The sequence below is a fragment of the Hylobates moloch genome, unplaced genomic scaffold (assembly GCF_009828535.3).
Source record: "Hylobates moloch isolate HMO894 unplaced genomic scaffold, HMol_V3 SCAFFOLD_21, whole genome shotgun sequence".
NCBI lineage: Eukaryota > Metazoa > Chordata > Mammalia > Primates > Hylobatidae > Hylobates > Hylobates moloch.
In genome coordinates, this window is record NW_026652296.1 from 16,672,166 (window position 1) to 16,695,361 (window position 23,196).

The 23,196-nt window shown below is 46.7% G+C and overlaps 1 protein-coding gene across 6 annotated transcripts in view; it reads right to left on the bottom strand.

Moving 5' to 3' along the window:
• Positions 1-1,523: 1,523 nt before the first annotated feature.
• Positions 1,524-23,196, bottom strand: part of TOX2 (TOX high mobility group box family member 2) — a 154,063-nt gene continuing 132,390 nt past the window's right edge. For 3 of the 6 annotated variants that reach the window (XM_058433117.1, XM_058433119.1, XM_032142571.2), the window contains exons 4-9: positions 19,347-19,586; positions 16,563-16,790; positions 6,284-6,364; positions 5,034-5,429; positions 4,284-4,411; positions 1,524-2,487 (exon numbers count right to left, since the gene is read on the bottom strand). In XM_058433117.1, coding sequence (XP_058289100.1) covers positions 2,451-2,487; positions 4,284-4,411; positions 5,034-5,429; positions 6,284-6,364; positions 16,563-16,790; positions 19,347-19,586 — 1,110 coding nt within the window. In that variant the 3' untranslated portion in view covers positions 1,524-2,450. The remainder of the gene's footprint in view (positions 2,488-4,283; positions 4,412-5,033; positions 5,430-6,283; positions 6,365-16,562; positions 16,791-19,346; positions 19,587-23,196) is intronic. The other 3 variants (XM_058433116.1, XM_032142570.2, XM_058433118.1) reach the window with 1 other exon arrangement.

Genomic DNA, 23,196 nt, shown 5'->3' on the forward strand with positions numbered 1-23,196 from the left:
GAAGGTGACTGAGTGGAGCCCTCAGGATTGGGGTGAGTGCTGTTAAATTCTGGAGAGCGCCTTCCCCTCCTGCCCTGTCGGACACAGCGAGAGGATGGACATTTATGAACCAGCAAGTGAACCCTCACCCAACGCTGAAGCTGCCAGCGCCTTGATCTTAGACCTCCCAGCCTCCACAACTGAGCAGTAAGTTTGTGTTGCTGTGAGCCACCTGGCCCATGGCACTCTGTTATGGCAGCTGGGATGGACTAAGACAGTCGCTGTCCACTCCATGTCCCTGAAATTGGCCTTTAGGCTCTATTCTCACTCTCCGGGCCCCAGAACACACCCATGCGACAGTCCCTGATATCTGCAGGCAGGGTGCTTAGGTTCTGCTTGGGTTATCTGCAGGCAGAGTGCTTAGGGATATCTGCAGGCAGGGTGCTTAGGTTCTGCTGAGTGTCCCGTGCAGCCTAGAAGGAGTGACCTTGGTGTGTGGATGCTTGGAAAGGACTCCTGAGCTCCTGGTGCAGCTGTGAGGGGCGGCAGCAGGCCTCCGCCTCAGCACCACTGTACAAGGAGGGCCTTGTACTCTTGTCATTGTGGGCTGTCTGCGTGGATCCCAGTGACGCTGTTTTCACAAACATGGAAGCAAGAGTTGAATATTAAACTGTCTAAGCCGTCGTGTTACTGACAAGCCCCACATAGAAAAGGAAATTGTAACCACATGAAATATTTATGCTGCACATTGCAGTGCTGCTGCTGACGGGACGGCAGGTGGCTGGTTTGTTTGGGGTTTTCTTTTTTCTTTTTCCAAAGTGGATTACAAAATGCCCTCCAGTGGGGAAACTGCACTCCAATCCTGGGCTGTCATCTGGAAGGAGAGGGTTTACCGTGATTGGAGGGTGAGAGGCTGGGAGAGCTGTCCTGAGTGTGGGGGCTCCTCAGTCTGGGTCCCGAGCCTGGCTGGGAGCGGGGACACCTGCCCCACCTCAAAATGGCTGCATCACAGGGTGCAAGAGTTGCAGCCTCCCACCAGGCAATTGGTATTTTTCCAGATGTAGTTAAAACAGTCAACTATTATTTGCCTTTTGTTGTTGTTTGTTGTTGTTAGTATCACCATCTAAGGTCTGCTGGGAAACCTGGTTTAAAGAATCCCCTGTCTGGGATGCTTCCTACACTCAGGTTTGAAAAACCGCTTGGCCTCCTCCCTGGATTCCCACCGCTCACCTCCACAAGCCTGGGAGGCCCCATCCTCTAGAGGAAGGGCTCGCCACTGTCACCAGCTCTTGCAAGTTCCTTTGTGGTGGCATTCTTGCCCACACCCCTTTTCATCATCACAAGAGCCCTACGGGTCTGTACCACTGTTACCCCCTTAGAGGGCAAGACTGAGGTCAGAGTGGTCCCATCACCCACACAGAAACCCACACGGGCTGGTAAAGGTCAGGCAAGACTTCGACCCGTGTCCGTCTGGCCCAAGGGGCTCTATGCCACTTTAGAGGGTTCAACCCTGGCTCACCAAGGGCAAGGAGACACAGACTTGCTTTCAGCTTTTCAGAAGTTTTATTATAAAGAGATTTGAGAGAAGCACTGGGCACCAAGACAGACACTCGCCAGGGCCAGGAAACAGCTGCAAACGACGTCAAGAACCCAAACCCAAACCAAACCCCAAAACCACGCACACGGTAGGATAAGCTGCAACTTTGTTCTCAAGGTTTCTTCATAAATAGACAAAAGTCGTCGCCGGCAATTTAAAATAGATGAACACATGATTAAAAGGAGAGCGGTGCTCTGGGGGGGCTAGCAAGCGTCCGGTCCTTGCTGTGAGGATGACGAAACGGTTTGGCAGCCGCTTTTGTGCACGTCTCCCTTAAGATAAAACTTAAAAATGTGCTAAGGATCATATAAAATGCTTTTTACCTTAAAGGAAACTACTTTTTTCCCCCACAAAATAATCTTACAGATGTCTTCAGCACAGTTCTAAAACACGTAGTCAACTACTTACACGGAACCAACAGTTTCTAGGTTTCGTAATCTTTTGTTCACACTGGAAAACCAATGTGCACGTCTATGCCGGGGGCCGGCCCTCTGGCCCATGCATCTGGGGTGAGTTCCGTTGGTGAGCAACCCCGCCAGGGGCAGCCCACGTGAGCTGGGGCTGGGGCTGGGGCCGGGCGTCCAGACATAGGGTACCGTGCGCAGGGCGAGGACAGGGTCCACAGTTACCCTGGAGCAAGCAGGTCAGCGGGCAGAAGGTTCCTGCAGGTTCTTTGGGCTGGCGGCGGGCAGTGGGCTGCCTCTGCAGAGTCTGGTGGGAGGTTGAGGAAGAGACTCAGCCCCCGGGCAATGGGTGTCTCACTGCTCTCTCCGATGGGCCACCTGCCTCTGGCTAGGGCCTCTTTTCTGCTGTCAGCCCTTCAGGCTCTGAGCAGTGCCTTCCAGCGAGCCTCAGGGATGGTGGGGAGGTGGGATTAGGTGAGGTAGAGCGATTTGTCCCTGGGGAGCAGGCTGTGAGAGAGAGGAGGGGCTGTCAAAGCTGTTGGGTACCTCCCCAGGCCAGGGGAGCATCAGGACCCCTGCACTGTACGCCCCCACCCCAGCCACTGGATTCAGCTGCCCCTCTGTGGCTGAATGAGGGACTTGCAGCTGCTCCCCCACCCTCACCCACCTCTGCACCAAGCAGAACCAAACCCCTCCTGGAAACCCAGCAGGGGACCACCCGGTCCTCAGCTCTGGGTGAAAGGGCAGTAGTGTGTCTGTCTTTCATCGAGGTGCACGCCGATGTCACCATTGCTCTCACATGGGTTTTTAATCACAGGAATTTGTAAATCTCAAACTGAATTAAGGGAGGACAGGTGCTTTTTATGTTTTTAAAATAGGGCCCTGCTGGAGTCCGACCTCCATGCTGGATGTGGTGGGCCAGCCTCAGGAGGCTTGGACATTGTGTGACACTCCCCTACATACCCTAAGTATTCTGACTTTTGAGAAGGAAACTTGGGGACAGGAAGGGGCTGGGGTAGGAGGGTCTGCACCTGCTTGGGATGCAGGGAAGGGATTCTTGCTGAGCTGAGTCCGCCCACCCACGTAGAATCTCACTTCAGGCATGTCAGAAATGGGCATGCGCAGTGGTCACTTGTTCAGCGTCCAAGGGCGCTGGCGGGATCAGCAGAGGAACGAGCCCTGTGCTGGGAGGCCGAGGCTAGGGCTGGGGGCAGCGGTTCTCAGCAGCAAGGTGGCCACCCGACAAGTGTGCTGTGCCTTCCAGGGTGTGGCGCTATTGCTGGGACGGCTGCTTGGCACTACGTCCCCCAGGTGTGGCTGCGGGACTCGTTTTTGCCAAGGGAATGGGAACCCGGCTGGCGGGTTTAAGAAGCAAGTGTCCCTCCTCACTGCATTCTCCCTCTCCTGCTGGCTGCAGTGAAAGGTCACTCTTCCCCGGAGTTGGGGTGGCGTGGATCCAGGAAGACTTTCTAGAGGGAGGTGTTAGCATAGGTTTGAAAGGTTGAGTGCAGGATAGGAACAGAGGCCTGAGACAGGAGGACCACAGGAGGACTAGGGAGGACACTGGGGTGCAGGGGGAACGGGTCTCTAAGGTGTCTGTAATTCCTTGGGATAAACAGTGGGTCCCTTCTCCCACCATGTCCCACTGAGGTCTCCTGTCCTGCATTCTTAGCTGTTCTAGTCTTGGGAGCTGCCCTGCCCAGTGGGCTACACTCCCCCCGGCCCGGGGCAGCCCACAGCCAAGGTCTGACTGATGAAGGGGTTCAAAAAGCCAGTTCCCTGCCCTCCAGGTGGGAGCCACTCTAGCACCATTCATGCTCCAGGGCTCCTATGGGATGAGGCAGAAGCAAGTCTTCAGCTGAGGCCACATCCCCCCTCAGCTCCTTCCCCCACCCCATCCTGCCTCCCTCACTCCCTTCTCCTGCAAGCTTTCCCCAGTGCATCCCCAAAGGCACCCAATCCCTGTTGCCTCAGGCTCTGCTTCTAGGGAACCGGCCTAAGATGCAGGACTCATCTGTGAATGTCATGTGGAAGCACTTGTGAAAAAAACAGAAGCAAGGAAGAAGCAGCAAGACTGAAGACTAGTCAGTTTCCCAAGCAGGCCTCAGCATCAGGCCAGCAGAGTCCTTCTGGGGCCTGGCTCTGCAGTGTCATCTGAGATATCGATTCCCCTTGGCAGGGCTGACAGTGACTGCAGGGTTCTCCCCTGTCGGCGTTGCCCTTGGCCATTTTCCCATCCCTGGCCATCCTTTTCCCACTCTCCCTGGCCGGCAGGACAAAGGCAGGGACGGGTGAGGACTAACCTGCAGGTGCTGATGCCACACTCCCCACTGGGGTAGCTGCTGTCCCAGTCCCCGCTGCTGGTGGGGTTGGATGGGCCAGGTGAGCAGGATCCCGAGCTGCTGGGGAACTCAGAGATGTGCGGGAAGTCCTACAGAGGGGGAAGGAGGGGGCCATGAGCCAAGGAGAGATGAGGCGGCAGACTGTCCCAGGCCTCCCGGGGTGGGAGCCCATGTGTCCGGGGGTGTCCACATGGAAGAGATGCTGCCTCCAGGGCTGCTGCCTTGCTCCCAGTAGAGCACCTTCCAAAATGTTCAACCCTTGTCTTGGCTGAATCAGGGGCTGAAGGACTTGGCTTTCAGGGCCTTTCCCTTTCTGGGCCTCAGTTTCTCGATCTGTAAAATGGAATTACTGAGCCCAGTGACCTCTAAGGGCCATGTGAACCTTGTAGCAATCTCCGTGGAACAATTAGCAGGAGTAAGGTCTCGAAGGCTTTGGGAAGGGCCAGGGCTAGGGCTGAGGATGCAGGAAGAGGGGACTGGAATATCCTAAGAGTCAGTCTGGCAACTTGTGAACTGTTCACTGCAGCCAGTGCATTTCAGGTAAGGTGTGCGAGACCCACTTCCTAGATGTGGTAACTGAGGCTCAGAGAGGTCGGGTGCCAAGGCTGAGGTTGTATCACTGGTGAGTGGCAGGGCCAGGGTTTGAAAGGGCAAAGCTGCTTCCCCTCCCCACACGGTCACAGAAGGGCTGTTCTGCTCTTCCCTGCTTACCTGTGGCCCTGGAGGTGAGGGGCTCATCGCCAGCTGCACCTGGAGTGCCATGGGGGTGGGCAGGACAGGGGGCTGGGGGGCTGGGGACATGCTAACAGGTGGACTGAGAAGGGCGCCCTGGGCATGAGGGGTCAGTGACAGCTGCTGGTGCAGTGTGGGGCTGAGTGGGAAGGAGGGTGGCGGCGGCGGGGACGCACTGAGGCCTGGCAGCAGAGTCTTGGAGCCCAGCGTCCGGGCGAGGCTGGCCGGGGAGGCCCCGCTGCGGAAGGCCTGCAGGTCCGATGGCGTCAGGAAGGAGGCCAGGCCTGGCATGGCATACATGGGCTGCTTGGGTGGAAGCATTTTGGCTGGCGGGTTTGCCTGAGTGCTCTTGGTCTCACCTTGATCCGGGGAGCTCTGGAAGGAGACAGATATCAGTCACTGGAGAACAGAAGAGGGATGAGCCAGAACTTGGGCTGTGAGGCCAGGAGGCTCTGCAACCCACTGAGACGGCTGCTGGCTGGATCTCTTGGGAGAGAGCTTGGACTAACCAGAGATAGCACCGGGTCCTTAGTCCCCTTGGCTCTGACCATCCAGCCACCCACTGCTTTTATCTTTGGGGGGCTCCCCTGCCCATGGGGGAATCCATGCTCCTCAGCCTGGCCAGTGAGACAAGCACCATCCCACTGAGCCAGCTCTAATCATGCTCCTTCCAGCCTCTGTGCCTTTGCAGATGTTGTTCCCTTGACTTTGGACCGCCTTTTACTTGGCCTTTTATGGACCAATTTGGATGCCATCTCCTCTGTAACAGGAACAACACCCACCTCCACTTGGGCCACGCATCCACAGCCACACTTAGCTTCCTACATTGCTGGTGTTGACAGAGGAGGCCGATGGTGTGGTGAGGAGGTGCCATATTTTGGGGTAGCATGTCCCAAGCCCCATCAGTGGTCAGAAGTGAAGGCCACATAAAACTGGCAAAACTGGGTTTGAATCCTGGTGCAGCCACTTTAACAAACTCGATCTTTTCAGGCAAGTTGCTCAACCCCTCTGGGTGTTGGGTTCTTGTTGGAAGAAGCCAACGAAATGCATATAAAGTGCCCAGAATGAGCCTGGCACACTGTAGGTGCCCTGCAAACATGACCATTTAGGTCTGACCCATCCTTTCTAAGACCTGGGGTGCTGGCCCTTCCCACAGGCCCCAGTTATTGCTCCATTCCTCAAGTGGCCCCACTCTGATCAGGGCTGTGCCTGGAGATTCCGGGTGTTACCTTGGAGACGAGGCTAGCCCGGTAGGCTGCCAGAGCCTTCAGATATTCCTTCTTTGCTGCTTCTGTCTTCCTCTTATAGGCCTGGAAGAGTCAACACATGAGCAACACTGGAGAGAAAGTTACAGAGGGCATGCGGTGCAGGGTCCTGGGGTGGGAAGGTATGGATTCAAGGATCATGAATGGACGAGGGTGGTGGGGTCAGAAGCTGAGTCAGCCAGCCACTGGCCCCTTTCTGGGAGCGCTGCAGAGAAATTTTGGAGACCAGGCCGTATCCCAGTTCCTCAGCCAAGTCACTGTGTGGCCTTGGCCAACATGCTTCACCTCTCTGGGCCTCCAGGTTATATCAGTACAACTGATCACAGAAAGACAAGGCCCTTTGAAGCCCCCATTCTGAGCCAGCACAGTGCAGATTTCTTAATGCTGAACCACCTTCACAACCTAGAATGAACCTACTTGTTCATAGTACGTTAGTCTGGATTCGGTTTGCTAATATTTTTTATTAAAAATTTTAGACCTAGGTTCATATGTTATTGTAGGATTGGTCCCAATTTGTTTGCACCTCCTTGTTTTCCATGGTTTTTGGTAGAAACAAGGAGGTGCGAACGACTTGGACCTTAGCCTTATGTGACTTGTGTTGGCCAGTAAGACAAGCACAAATGTGATGCACGCAGAGACAAAGTGATCACATATTGGTGAGCCCTCTTGCTACTCTTGGAACTCTTAATTAAAAAAATTTTTTTGTACGTGAATAAGTTCTTTAACGGTGATTTCTGAGATTTTGGTGCACCCACCACCTGAGCAGTGCACACTGTACCTGATGTATAGTCTTTTATCCTTCACCGCCATCCTTTTCCCCAAGTCCCCAAAGTTCATTGTATCATTCTTATGCCTTTGCGTCCTCATAGCTTAGTTCCCACTTACGAGAACATACAATGTTTGGTTTTCCATTCCTGAGTTACTTCACTTAGAATAATTGTCTCCAATTTCATCCAGGTTTGCTGCAAATGCCATTATTTCCTTCCTTTTTATGGCTGAGTAGTATTTCATGGTGTGTGTGTGTGTGTGTGTGTGTACATATATATATATATGTGTGTGTGCCACATTTTCTTTATCTACTCGATTGATGGGCATTTGGGCTGGTTCCATATTTTTGCAATTGCAAATTGGGCTGCTACAAACGTGTGCAAGTATCTTTTTTGTATAATTTCTTCTCCTCCGGGTGGATACCCAGCAGTGGGATTGCTGAGTCAAACAGTAGATCTACTTTTAGTTCTTTGAGGAATCTCCATACGGTTTTTCATAGTGGATGTACTAGTTTATATTCCCACCAACAGTGTAAAAGTGTTGCCTTTTTGCCACATCCATGCCAACATCTATTTTTTGATTATGGACATTCTTGCAGGAGTAAGGTGGTTTTGATTTGCATCTCCCTGATCATAATGATGTTAAGGTATTTTTTAATATGTTTGTTGGCCATTTGTATATTTTCTTTTGAGAATTGTCTATTCATCTCCTTAGCCCAGTTTTTGATGGGATTGTTTTTTTTCTTGCTGATTTGAGTTCCTTTGTAGATTCTGGATATTAGTCCTTTGTCAGAAGTATAGATTGTGAAGATTTTCTCTCACTCTGTGGGTTGTCTGTTCACTCTGCTGGTTATTTCTTTTGCTGTGCAGCTTTTTAGTTTAATTAAGTCCCATCTATTTATCTTCGTTTTTGTTGCATTTGCTTTCGGGTTCTTGGTCATGAAGTCTTTGCCTAAGCCAATGTCTGTGGAAGGGTTTTTCCAGCGTTATCTTCTAGAATTTTTAGGGCTTCAGGTCTTAGATTTAAGTCTTTGATCCATTTTGAGTTGATTTTTGTATAAGGTAAGAGATGAGGATCCAGTTTCACTCTTCTACATGTGGCTTGCCAATTATCCCAGCACCATTTGTTGAATAAGGTGTCCTTTCCCCACTTCATGTTTTTGTTTGCTTTGTCAAAGATCAGTTGGTTGTAAGGATTTGGCTTTATTTCTGGGTTCTCTATCCTTTTCCATTGGTCTATATACCTATTTTTATACCAGTAACATGCTGTTTTGGTGACTATGGCCTTATAGTATAGTTTGAAGTTGGGTAATGTGGTGCTTCCAGATTTGTTCTTTTTGCTTAGTCATGCTTTGGATATGAGGGCTCTTTTTTGATTCCACATGAATTTTAGGATTGTTTTTTCTAGTTCTGTGAAGAATGACGGCGGTATTTTGATGGGAATTGCACTGAATTTATAGATTACTTTTGGCAGTATGGTCATTTTCACACTATTGATTCTACCCATCCATGAGCATGGGATGTGTTCCCGTTTGTTTCATCTATGATTTCTTTCAGCAGTGTTTTGTAGTTTTCCTTGTAGAGGTCTTCCACCTCCTTGGTTAGGTATATTCCTAAGTATTTTATTTATTTATTTTTATCTTATTTTTTTTTTGCAGCTAAAGGAGGTTGAGTTCTTGATGTGATTCTCAGCTTGGTCACTGTTGGTGTATAGCAGAGCTATTGATTTGTGTACATTAATTTTGGGTCTTGAAACTTTGCTGAATTCATTTACCAGTTCTAGGAGCTTTTTGGATGAGTCTTTAGGGTTTTCTAGGTATATGATAATCCCATCAGCAAACAGCAACGGTTTGATTTCCTCTCTACTGATTTGGTGCCCTTTATTTCTTTCTCTTGTCTGATTGCTCTGGCCAGGACTTCCAGTACTGCATTGAATAAAAGTGGTAACAGTGGGCATCCTTGTCTTGTTCTAGTTCTCAGGGGGAATGCTTTCAACTTTTCCCCATTCAGTATAATGTTGGCTCTGGATTTATCATAGATGGCTTTTATTACCTTAAGGTATGTCCCTTCTATGCCGATTTTGCTGAGGGTTTTAATCAAAGGGATGCTCAATTTTGTCAAATGCTTTTTCTGTGTCTATTGAGATGATCATGTGGTTTTAAATTCTGTTTATGTGGTATACATTTATTGACTTGTGTATGTTAAACCATTCCTGCATCCATGGCATGAAACCCACTTGATCATGGTGGATTATCTTTCTAATACACCACTGGATTCAGTTAGATAGTATTGTGTTGAGGATTTTTGCATTCGTGTTCATCTAGGTATACAATCATAACATCAGCAAACAGCAACACTTTGACTTCCTCTTTACAGATTTGGATGCTCTTTCTCTTGTCTGATTGCTCTGGCTAGGACTTCCAGTACTCTGTTGAATCGAAATGGTAAAAGTGGGCATCCTTGTCTTGTTCCAGTTCTCAAGGGGAATGCTTTCGATTTTTCCCCATTCACTCACTATAATGTTGGCTCTGGTTTATCATAGATGGCTTTTATTATCTTAAAGTATGTCCCTTCTATGCTGATTTTGGGCATAGAAGGAATATTGGCCTGTAGTTTTTTTTGTTATTATGTCCTTTCCTGGTTTGGGTATTAGGGTGATTGACTGGCTTCATAGAATAATTTAGGAAGGATTCCCTCTTTATTTCGTGGAATAGTGTCCTTTAAAAGTCTGATAGAATTCAGCTGTGAATCTATCTGGTCCTGGACTTCTTTTGTTGGTAACTTTTTAATTACCATTTCAATCTCACTGCTTGTTATTGGTCTGGTTTAATCTAGGAGGGTTGTATATTTCCAGGAATTTATCCGTCTCCTCTAGGTTTTCTAGTTTATGTACATAAAGGTGTTCATAGTAGCCTTGAATGATCTTTTGTATTTCTGTGGTATCAGTTGTAATATCTCATGTTTTGTTTCTAATTGAGCTTATTTGGATCTTCTCTCTTTCCTTGGTTAATCTCATTCATGATCTATCAGTTTTATTTATCTTTTCAAAGAACCAGCTTTTTGTTTATCTTTTGTATTTTTTGGTTTCAATTTCATTTAGTTCTGCTCTGATCTTTGTCATTTCTTTTCTTCTGCTGGGTTTGGGTTTGGTGTGTTCTCTCTCTTTAGTTCCTTGAAGCGTGACCTTAGATTGTCCATTTGTGCTCTTTCAGACTTTTTGATGTAGGCCTTTAATGCTATGAGCTTTCCTCTTAGCACCACTTTTGCTGTATCCCAGAGGTTTTGATAGGTTATGTTACTATTATCGTTCAGTTCAAAGAATTTTATAATATCCATCTTGATTTCATTGTTGACCCAACAATCATTCAGGAGCAGGTTATTTAACTATTTCTATGTATTTGCATTGTTTTGAGGGTTCCTTTTGATTTCCAGTTTTATTCCACTGTGGTCTGAGAGAGTACTTGATATAATTTCTATTTTCTTAAATTTGTTGAGACTTGTTTTATGGCCTATTGTATGGTCTATCTTGGAGAATGTTCCATGTGCTGATGAACAGAATGTATGTTCTGCAGTTGTTGGGTAGAATGTTCTATAAATATCTGTTAAGTTCATTTGTTGTAGGGTATAGTTTAAGTTCATTGTTTCTTTGTTGACTTTGTCTTGATGACCTGTCTAGTGCTGTCAGTGGAGTATTGAAGTTTCCCACTATTGTTGTTTTGCTATCTTATCTTTCTCATTTCTTAGGTCTAGTAGTAATTGTTTTTTAAATTTGGGAGCTCCAATGTTAGATGCTTATAAATTTAGGATTGTGATATTTTCCTGTTGGACTAGTTTTATTATATAATGTCCCTCTTTGTCTTTTTAAACTGCTGTTGCTTTAAAGTTTGTTTGGTCTGATATAAGAATAGCTATTCCTGCTCACTTTTGGTATCCATTTGCATGGAGTATCTTTTTCCACCCCTTTACCTAAAGGTTGTGTGTGTCCTTATGTGTCAGGTGAGTCTCTTGAAGACAGCAGATACTCAGTTGGTCAATTATTATTCATTCTGCCATTCTGTATTTTTAAGTGAGCATTTAGGCCATTTACATTCAGTGTTAGTATTGAGATGTGAGGTACTATTCTTCCATTCGTTGTGCTATTTGTTGCCCAAATACCTTGTGGTTTTTTAAAAATTGTGCTATTATTTTAGAGGTCCTGTGAGATTTATGCTTTAAGGATATTCCATTTTTGTGTATTTTGAAAATTTGTTTCAAGATTGAGCTCCTTTTAGTAGTTCTTGCAGTGCTGGCTTGGCAGTGGCAAATTCTCTCAGCATTGCTTTGAAAAAAAGAACTGTAATGAAGCTTAGTTTTGCTGGATACAAAATTCTTGGCGAATTGTTTAAGGAGGCTAAAAATAGGACCCCAATCCCTTCTAGCTTGTAGGGTTTCTGCTAAGAAATCTGCTGTTAATCTGATAGGTTTTCCTTTCTGTCTTTTTGTGATAAATTTCCCAGGTGTTCTTTGAACTTCTTGTATTTGGATGTCTAGATCTCTAGCAAGGCCAGGGAAGTTTTCCTCAATTATTCCCTCAAATATATTTTCCAAACTTTTAGATTTCTCTTCTTCCTCAGGAACACCAATTATTCTTAGATTTGGTCATTTAACATAATCCCAAACTTCTTGGAGGCTTTGTTCATTTGTTAAAATTCTTTGTCTTTGTTGAATTGGGTTAATTTAAAAGCCTTGTCTTTGAGCTCTGAAGTGCATTCTTCTACTTGTTCAATTCAATTGCTGAGACTTTCCAGTGTATTTTGCATTTCTCTAAGTGTGTCCTTAATTTCCAGAAGTTGTGATTGTTTTTATTTATGCTATTTCACTGGAGATTTTTCCATTCATATCCTGTATAATTTTTTTTATTTTAAGTTGGACTTCACCTTTCTCTGGTGCCTCGTTGATTAGCTTAACAATCAACCTTCTGAATTCTTTTTCTGGCAATTCAGAGATTTTGTCTTGGTTTGGATCCATTGCTGTTGAGCTAGTGTTATCTTTTGGGGGTGTTAAATAACCTTGTTTTGTCATATTACCAGAATTATTTTTCTGGTTCCTTCTCATTTGGGTAAACTATGTCAGAGGGAATATCTGGGACTCAAGCGCTGCTGTTCAGATTCTCCTGTCCCTTGGGGTTCTCCCCCTTCCCCTAGGGATGTGGTTTCCTGAGATCCCTGCTGCAGTGATTGTTATTTCTCTTCTGGATCTAGCCACCCAGCGGAGCTACCGGGCTCCCGGCTAGTACTGGGGAGTGTCTGCAAAGAGTCCTGTGATGTGATCTGTCTTCAGGTCTCTCCTCCATGGATAGCAACACCTGGTCTGGTGGAAGTAGCAGAGGAGTGAAGTGGACTCCGTGAGGGTCCTTGTTTGTATTTTTAAGTGCACCAGTTTTGTGTTGGTTGGTCTCTAGCCAGGAGGTGGCACTTTCTAGAGCACATCAGCTGCAGTAGTAGAGGGAGGATACAAGCTTGCCCTAGAGTCAGGTGGTGGGCGGGGCCATGGAGTTCCCAAGAGAGATTATGTCCTTTGTCTTAGGCTAACAGGGCAGGTAGAGAAAGACCATCAGGTAGGGGCAGGGTTAGGTGTGTCTAAGCTCAGACTCTCCTTAGGCGGGGCTTGCTGCAGATGCTGTGGGGGTTGTGGTTCCCAGAGTGATTATGGCTGACTCTGCTGCATCACACAGGTCGTCAGGGAAGTGAGGGAAAGCTGGCAGCCACAGGCTGGTCTCATTCCCACCATGCACCCCCAACAGCACCAAGTTTATTTCCAGGCAGCCAGTGAACAGGGCTGAGAACATGCCCCAGGCTACAGGCCTCCCAGCTGAGAAAGCAAGCCAACTCACAATTCCTTGGCTATCCCAGAGAGCCTGCAGTAGCAATCTCCACATCCTTCAAAGGGTCTGTGGATTCTTCTGGCTTTCCTAGTATGTTCCTGTGGTAGTTCTTGGAGCAAAAGTTCACAATGTGAGTCTCCATGCACTGCTCTGTCTGTCCGAGTGGGAGCTGCAAGTTAGTCCTGTCTCCTTTCTGCCATTTTTCTGCTCTAAAACTGCTCTTGGAACTCTGACTTGCTATGTGAATAAGCATGAGCTAGTCTGCTGGATGATGAGAGACACATGGCCCAGTTTGGCTCCACTGCTCCAGCTGACAGCCATCCAACTCCCAGAAGCAGAGATGCCTAATTTACTGTAGTTGACCACTGATGCAAATGGGTGAGCCCAGCCAAGAGCAGCAGCAGAACCATCCTGCTGAGCCCAGCACAGTTCATGGACCCTCAGAATCATAAGTTGAATAAATGATTATTATCTTAAGCCATTAAATTTTGGTATTGTTTATTACACATTCAAAATTAAATGATGCAGTTAGCTTCATTATGTTTTAGTGTCAAGGTTACATTGTATATAAAGACTTGTGAAGGTTTTCTTATTTTTCTAAGTCTTAGAATTATTAGCTCTTTGATGATTTGAAAGAACTTTCCTATCCATCACCTAGGCTTGAAACTTTTGGGGGCTAGGCGGGGGTTTTTTTATTTCGTATAATTTTCTCAACACTACCTCTCTTGGTTATTAGTGTATTCATAGTAAAATAGGAATATAAGTCACACTTCTAAATGTGATTTCAAAAACCGACACAAGCTAACATCCCAGCTTTATGCTTAATAGTGAAACATGACAGGTAATGCAAAGTAAGAAGACTACTATCCCAACCATTGCTGAACATCTCTTAGAAGTCCTAGTCAACATAACTGGGAAAAGAAAACAAAATTAGAAATCTGAGAAGTGAGGAGACAAAATAAGGAGACATGGCTGGATGTAGTGGCTAATGCCTCTAATCCCAGCACTTTGGGAGGCCAAGGTGGGAGAATCATTTGAGGCTAAGAGTTTGTCAGCCTGAGCAACAAAGCAAGACCCTGTCTCTATAAAAAAAAAAAAAAAAAAATTTTGTGGGGCATGGTGATGCATGGCACACCTGTAGTCCTGCTACTTGGGAAGCTGAGCTGGGAAAATTGCTTGAGCCCAGGAGTTCAAGGCTGCAGTGAGCTATGATCATGCCACTGACCTCTAGCCTGGGTGACAGAGCGACACCCTGTCTCTTAAAAAAAAAAATAACAAAGGAGACAAAATTATCATTTGTAAAAGATATATGCGTGCAAATATGTATATATAGACACATCTTTTTTTAAACCTAGAAGACTCAGGAATTAAAAATGATCAGAAATGATACAATAGTAAGCTTGGCAGTTACAAAATGAATTCCTAACTTTTTATACATCAACAACAATTTGCTAGGAAAATGGGGAGAAATGTGCCATTTATAATGCATTAAGTAAAAGGAGAGAGATGCCCATTATTGGATGGAAATAAATATATGCCAAGTTCTTGGATTAGAAATAAAACGCCAGACAGGTAAGCAGAAATGAAACCGACACAGGAGCTGGAACTCTCAACCACCTTTGCTTGCCTCTGGGCTGTGCTGAATGAGGTCAGAGAAAGCATCGGTGGAGGGAGTGCCTGGGGACACAGCACTTGAGACCACTGTCTCCCCAGACTGTATAAAAGGGCAAGGAAATCCCCCCACCAAACAAAAACAACCTGAAGTCTTTTGAAAGAGACTTGGTTGCCAACAAAACACACAAGTGAAAATGACAGACGTCCCTATAGCAAAAGCCGCAGTGCCCTGCCAATATCCCCCAGTCCTTACCCCTGTCCTACAAACATGCTCTACTTCCAGCTGCCACCAGCTATATTCCTTTGCCTGAGGGTCCCTCTGGTGGCAGGAGCCTGGCATGAGTAGCAGGCCAGAGGTGCTGCAGAAGTAATGTCCCCTGGAGCAGCTCTGAAGGAATGCTGGTGTCCACCCCAGCACGCTTGCCCCTCAGACGGGATGACCCTGAGGCCTGGCACGTTCTAAGCAGGCTCCTGAGTTCCCAGCGGGATTGTGCTTCAGTTGCCCTTGGTGGATTCTCCTGGGACAATGTGCTCTTTCCTGGCTGCCCTCCTTTCCCTGTCTCATTTCCCCGCTCCCCTACCAGAGGTGGGGGGCTCACAAAAAAAAAAAAACTCCACCTTATAACATATTCCAAAATTAGCTAAAATTTTAGAATATGGTAAAGGAGATGTTTCAAATAAGTCAGCAATTCATCTCTCTGCCCCAAGCCTGCTACTTTCCCCGTATTTCCCATCCAGTGACTGACATCTCCATTTACTCAGAGTGGAAGCCAGATGCAAGGAGGCTCCCAGGACATGCTCTGTGTCCCCTACCCCAAACCATTCTGGAAGATGCTCCAGACCCTACCTTCCCCCACCTGGATCACTGTGCACCCTCCACATCCACTTTTACCTGCCTTATGCTGCCGTTCCAGTCTCTCCTCTGCATAAAACTCTTCACTGGTTTTCTCTCCTCTTAGAACAGGGCCTGACTACTTCCAAGGTCTGCAAAGCCCAGTGTGGTCTGGCCCCTGCCCTCCTTTCCAGCTCCATCTCTGCCATGGGGACTCTTATTGTCTCCTCTCTGGCCATCCTGGTCTCCTTTCAGTCCCCTGTGCTTTTCCAGGCTCTTTCCCTTACCAGGCCTCCCTGTCTGGAACACTTCCTCTCCTCCAAAGAGAACTCACTCTTCAGGTCTCACCTGGTGACCTGACCCCCGGGACAATGTCCGTCCCTGCTCTTTCCACTCTCATGAACCATGTACCCTCCTGGTACATGGCACAATCACAATTGTCATTTTACATTTACTCATCTACTTATTTGATTCATGTCTCTCATGCCAACAACTCAATTGAGCCTCCTGCTTCTACAGATGTGAGTTCAAATCCTGACTCTACCTGGATTCACACTGGTGACCGTGGGTGAGTCACTTTACCTCTTGGTGTCTCTACCAAACAGGAAAGCAATGGCTACTCCACAGGGTGTTGTAAGGATTCAGTGAAATACCAGAGGGAGAGCCCAGCCCAGACATGAGCTCAGAGAATGAGTAGCCAGCACCCCTGTTTTATGACATGAAAACTGAAGCTCAGAGCGTTTAGGTGGTCAGGCTGAGGTCACACAGCTGGCAACTCCATTTGCCTACCAGCTAGTTCTGCTCTCTATTCTCCCTGGAGGCCTTTAGAGGAGGCCACAGGCAGATGGCCAGTGGGATAGGAAGCTCTGGCCTGAACTGCAGACTTTTAGGGTTGGAGGGACAAGATGGTTGGAGATGCTTGTTCTCATTTTATCAATGGGGGAAGCAGAGGTTCAGAGTGGTTAAGTTGCTAGTAAATGCAGTTGGCTAGTAGAATTGGAAGGCAGCTAGCTTCCCAGTTTACAGATGGGCAACCTGAGCCCAGGAAAGACCTCTGCAAGAGTCTCTAGTTCCAGAGCTGGGCCTGGTTTCAGACCTTCAAAGTGTGTCCTTGGCTCCAGGACCACAAAGCCTCAGGGGATGGCCCAGAAAGAGAGGGAGGCTCACCTGCTTCTGTTCCTCTCCCAGGCTGTCCCACATGGAGGCCACGATTTTGGACACGTCACCGAAAGTGGCACTAGGGTTCTGACCCTTGATGGCGGCCTGAGTGTCTCTGAAGAAGAGTGCGTAGGCCGACACAGGCTTCTGTGGCTCATTGGGGTCCTTCTTTTTCTTCTTCTTTGGGTTCTTGGCCTTTTTTCCTGGGTCGGCTGAAGGTCTCTTTTCTCCCGAGATCTGCCCGAGTGAGAAGAGTCAGAAAACCAAAGAAGCCCAAGGGCCTCCTGCCAATGGCGATCAACACAGACTCAGGCCGAGCTGCACTTGCCAGCCTGCTCACACACAGATAACCACTCGCGCGGTGGAGGGGGCAATGGACACAGACACACACACACACACACACACACACACACACCCCGGGTGGGTGTTTAACTCATTAAAGAGAATCAGCCTGATGGTAAAGTTGATTCAGAGAAATGCAGGAGAAGATGACTGTATAGTCACTGAAAGAATGGAAAGAATGCTGGAATTAGATTACTAAATTACACGTGAGACTGGTTAGTGCCCAATAGTGCGCTAAAACTATCACCTTTGGGACTTTTAATCTTTTCTACTGGACAGAAATTTGCATTTCTACCAGGCAAAGTTAATTTGCCTTATAATCAGACAAAAATCACTTACATCTCTTATCACTTTTCCCCCCCCAAGGTAACATCTTCTTTTACAGAATTGTAAAATCCCCTAATCAATAATGAATAACGAATCAAAGCAAAGGTCCAGTTTCCTAGAGAATCAGATAATTATTGAGTGAGCCAGTTAGCCAATGCTTTGGTATGACATTGAAAAAATGTGCAGTCATTTGGGGACCTATTTCCAAGTTTGGAGTGTGTGTGCATGTGTATATGTGTATATACGTGTGTGTGTGTTTGTGTGCGTGTGTGTATATATCTGCCCTTCCACTTGTGATCACAATCCCCAAAAGGGATCCTGCATTACAAAAGGCTGGCCTCCACCACCATGTTTCAGCTGTGCAGCTTTGAGCAGGTGGCTTAGTCCCTGGACCCTGTGAAGTGGGGAGGGCATGAGGCTAAAGCGACTGTTACTGCGTCAGCCCTGGAGCCAGTGGCTTCACGCGGGACAGACTGCAGGACCACGATCCTGTGAACACTTGACTTAGGGCTTCCAGGATGGGGTGGTGGTTGGGATGCCCACCACAGACCTCAGTGGGTCTCTGTTGGGTCACTCAAGCCATGCAGCAACAGGGGACTTTGGTCAAAAGCCAGTGAAGACTCTGGCTCTAGGAGCCAAGAAGATGGAGGTGACATGTTGAACTGATGATAAAGCCATGGGCCAGTAAGCATGATCAGGCATCCATGTCTGAAGGACATGGTTCTGTTCCTGAGGCGTATTCTCTGCAGCCACTCCCTTCTCCAAGCCCCAGTTGTGTTAGCACTGTGGTGTGGCCTTAGCAAGATCAGGGATGAAGAGGCATGTTGTCATTGATAAAGTCCTGAACAGGCACAGCAGGGCAGGGGGTTGAGGGCACATATACTGGACTGCACCTGCAGCCTCCTGGGTTTGAATCCTGGTTCCCCCCACTTACTAGCTGTGTGACACCAGATACATTACTTAACCTCTCTGTGTCTCAGTGTCCCCATCTGCCAAACAGAGATAATAACAGTCCCTGCCCCACAGGACTTTTATGAGGATTACATGGACGTATACTTGTTATGTGTTTAGAGCAGTGTCTGGCCCATAGGGAGTGTTTGTTGAATAAAAACCGTTCCTGCACGGACTATAATAGAGGTCGAGTCATCCTTAGGATGAAGCTGGGCCAGGATCCAAAAGTAAACCCCCTCTTCCCCCGAAGTCCAGGGTTACTGCCCCAGGCCTTAGGAGGCCACCACGTGGAAAGGACACTGGATCGACAGAGGTAGGAGGCACAGAGGGAGGTAAGTCTTGATTCTGCCACTAGCTCGCTGGGAGGCCCTGGGCAAACACTTCTGTCTTTGGCCTTTCTGGGCCTCTGTTTTCCTCCCTGGTAAGACAAGATGTTCTCTCACTGGGAGGTGGATTTGGAGTCAATGCAAAGAAGGGCCAGAGCCTGGACAGGTGGCGGGCTCTCATCCCTACCATGTTCTGGAGGAGGTCAAACCACTCTAGACTCCAGGAATGTTGGGAGAATGCATGTTCCCAATGGGGGGGTTCATTTTTGCACCCCACCCTCAAGGTCAGTGAGTACTCTAGGCCCAGAGGTGCTGTCTTCTGGACCACACAGTTTTGTCAGAATATTTTCTCCTGAAAGGGCCAAATGCGACCCCGATGGCCTTGCTGAAGCCGTCCTTCAGGAGTCAGGCTTTGCCAACTTTCACAGGATCTTCTCACCCCGTCCCCTCAACATTTGTTGGAATTTTCTCTGCTTTACGCACAAGGCTGTGGGAGCCCCGAGGGGACACAGCTTGTCAAGGACGCTCAGCACATGGAGCAGCCAAAGCCCGATGCCACAAAGCCCCATAGGTGCCATCCCCCCTGACCAGGTGCTCCACCTGCCAATGTGCTTTATCCTTGGCTTCCAGCGTGGCCCGGGTGTCTTAACAGAAAACCACTGAGCTCTGCGGCGGACATCCCAACCGCCACCAGGAACGCCTGCTCGGTGGGGGTAGCACCTACGGGGCCTTGGGACATCGGCCTTTTCTAGTCTTTACTAGAGGGAGGTGATGCCCATTTCCCCACAGGACCCCTTCCCTGCCGACAGGAGGGCAGCTTCAGGCTCTGTTACTCCACCGCACATACCTTGAAATGCGCTTCCGACTCCTCTTCCTGAGTGGAGCTGGAGGGAGAGGGGGTCGCTGACTTGCTCCCCGGCGGTGATGGGGAGCTGTGGGCGATGCTGCTCCGGATGCCCATCTGCGAGATGAGCTGGGACTGGCTGAGGGCACTCATGTGGCTGGCCAGCATTGCCGGGCGACCCAGCAGGGGCCCAGGCCGGCCCGAGTCATAGGCGGCCACCTCCGAGTGGACCATCTCCTGGATCTAAGAGAGGAGGAAAGGGGGTTGAGTTAGGAAGGATCTGAACTGCCACTCCATCACATCTGTGCTAGCGGACTTGGAGGAGGGAATGCAGAGGAGAAGTGATGGGTGCAGATCCTGCTCGGATCCCCGACAGGTGAATCTCAAGATGGAGCCTCATGCTACTTGGGCCTCGGCGTGATTAAGTGCACTCGTGGGAAACCGGCAGCTCCGTGGCTGTGTGCCATTCTACTGACATTCACCTCGGACAGACGCTTTGCATTTCAGCCCCTGCCAGAGAGCTCAGTCCGGTTCTGTTGGATCATTTGATGAGACTGAGTCTTCCCTCCTGGAATGTGATACGTCTCTGCATGAACCGAGCAGTCAGCGTGATAGCAACGCACACAGATGCTGGACGCTAACTACATTTTGAATCCTGGTCCTGCCATCTACCAGCTGGGTGACTTTGGCCAAGTTACCTAACCTCTTTGTGCCTCAGTTTCTTCATCTGTAAAATGTGAATATGAGCAAACCTACATTCTAGGGTTCTTAAAGATCAAAGTACCTGGCATACGGTAAGCCTATATTGTATAAGCATATGTTAAATACATTGAATAAATAAATTTCTTGATAAACTTGAGCACTTTTAGTCCTACAGTCAGCAGTTTTGTTATTAACTCCATTCCCCATGATATTTTCTAACTGGTTACTTTTGGAAAGTTATTGGTTTTTACATATAAGCATTTCTCACACAAAACACACATTGAGAATAGGACTTTGGACCTAAATGTGTGTCCACACCCTGTTGAGTGAAGCATACCTATTTGCATACTCTTACGATTTTTATTTCCTCTGCATCTGCGGTTATTTCCCCTTTCTAATTTCTAACATCAAGTATCTGTTTTTCTCTCATTTTTTCTTCATTAGGAAAGCAAATGGGTTTTCAGTTTTACGTGGGTTGTTTCTTTTCTCCTCAAAAGAATCAAATCTCAAGTTTATCACTTCTGCTTCTCTGTTTTCTAATTCTTTAATATCTCATTTTATCTTTAGCTATCCCTTCCTCCGCATTTTAAAGATTTATAATTGCTGCTTCCCCCTTAATTTTGAGTTGTATTTTTTAATTGACAAATGACAAATTGTATATATTTATATGTACGATATGTTTTGATGCATGTGTACACTGTGAAATAATTAACATATTCATCACCTCACATAGCATTGCTTAGATGAGAACATTTAAAATCTACTTTCTTCTTTGATCCAAGAGTTGTTCAAGGATACCATTTGACCCAGCAATCCCATTACTGGGTATATACCCAGAGGAATATAAATCATTCCATTATAAAGATGCATGCACATGTGTGTTCATTGCAGCACCATTCACAACAGCAAAGACACGGAATTAGCCCAGATACCCATCAATGACAGACTGAAAGAAAATGTGGTACATATATACCATGGAGTACTATACAGTCATAAAAAGGAACGAGATCATGTCCTTTGCAGGGACATGGATGGAGCTGGAAGCCATTATCCTCAGCAAACTAACGCAGGAACAGAAAACCAAACACCTCATGTTCTCACTTACAAGTGGAAGCTGAACAATGTGAACACTTAGACACAGGGAGGGGAACCACACACTGGGGCCCGTTGACGGGGCGAGGGGAGGGAGAGCATCAAGAAAAATGCTGATGCATACTGGGTTTAATACCTAGGTGATGAGTTGATGGGTACAGCAAACCACCATGGCACACATTTACCTATGTAACAAACCTGCGCATCCTGCACATATACCCTGGAACTTAAATTTAAAAAGGCTAACAAAAAGAAGAGTTCTGGAAATTCTAAGTGGCTCTTTTTCTTTTGGCTACAATTTCCAGTAAAAAAAAATTATCAAAGTATGGGGTCTGTACTATTCACAAGTTTGAGATTTTGTTAAGGTTTTCTTTGAGACCCAAATATGATTAAATTGTGTACATATTCCACAATCCTTACAAAGAAAGAATAGGCTATGTTTGCAGATGAATACAGCAATGTAATATTTTTCCATTCCATCAGTGATTATTCTTTAGATTCCTTACCTTTTTGGCTCTTTAATCTTACACAGACTTGTCTAGATTGCCTGCAATTTTTCTGCTTCCATAAAAAAACCCTTTTAATGCTTAAAGTGTTTGTTTTGGGAATCTGATGTCGGTTTTGTTTCGTTTTTGAGACAGAGTTGTGCTGCATCACCCAGGCTGGAGTGCAGTGGTGCGATCTTGGCTCACTGCAACCTCTGCCTCCCAGGTTCAAGCGATTCTCTGGCCTCATCCTCCCAGGTAGCTGGGACAAGAGGTGGCACCACCATGCCTGGCTAATTTTTGTATTTTTAGTAGAGATAGGGTTTCACCATATTGGCCAGGCTTGTCTCGAACTCCTGACCTCAAGTGATCTGCCCACCTCGGCCACCCAAAGTGCTGGGATGAAAAGCAGCCACCACACCCAGCCCTGGTGCTGGTTTTTATTGCAAAAAGAAGACAGACAATTGTGTCTTCATTATGGATTAAACTTCTTATTAAGTGTCTTTTTTGTCTCATTTTTTTTTGCCTTGAAATCAGTGGAGTCTGATATGAATAATGCTGTCCTTGCCTGTATGTTTGTTTGACTATGTCTGGCATATCTTTTTTTAATTACAAATCTCTTAGTTTTTATTTTTTAGGGTTACTTTTGTCAAATGTTTTTGTTATGATCAGCTTTAGAAAATGAACTTTTCCCTTATGCCCTGGAACAGTATAGATAACATATAAATTACATTATCCTTAGAGAATGAAAGAGCTTAAACAGAAAACCATCTGAGGCCCAGTGCTTTTTGTTTCACAATATCCTTCAGGCCAAAAGGTCTATTTTAGTTTCCATTTTCTCTTGAGTCAGTTTTGGTAAATTATATATATATAAAAATTCATTTTATCCAGATACTAACATGTACTAGCATATAACTGGATAATATATTTTTAAATATACTCTGTGGTTTTCATCAGTTCCCATTCAAAATTGTAATATTGTGAATACATGTTGCTTTTTAAAATTTTCCTTCTCAAAATTTATTTTTTTGTGATGCAGTCTTGCTCTCTTGCCCACACTGGAGTGCAGTGACGCTATCTCGGCTCACCACAACCTCCGCCTCCACCTCCCGGGTCCAAGCAATTTTCCTGCCTCAGCCTCCTGAGTAGCTGGAATTACAGGTGCATGTCACCACACCCGGCTACTTTTTGTATTTTTAGTAGAGACGGGTTTTTGCCATGTTGGCCAAGCTGGTCTCAAACTCCTGACCTCAAGTGATCCACCCGTCTCAGCCTCCCAAAGTGTTGAGATTACAGGCATGAGCCAACACACCCAGCCAAAAAGTTTATATATTTCAACTGTCTAGCCAAAGAAGCAGCTCTTATATTTTTTAAAAAATTGACAACTTTCATGATAATTCATTAAATCCTGCTTTCTTCTCTATTAATATTGACTTGAGGTATCATATGTTGTTTTTTTACATAGGTTTTCAAAGTAAGCTATTTTCACATTTTCTTTTTTAGTAATAGAAACATCTAGGGCAGGAGTTGAGACAAGAGCAATTTTACCTTGCAGGGGGCATTTCTCTGAAGAC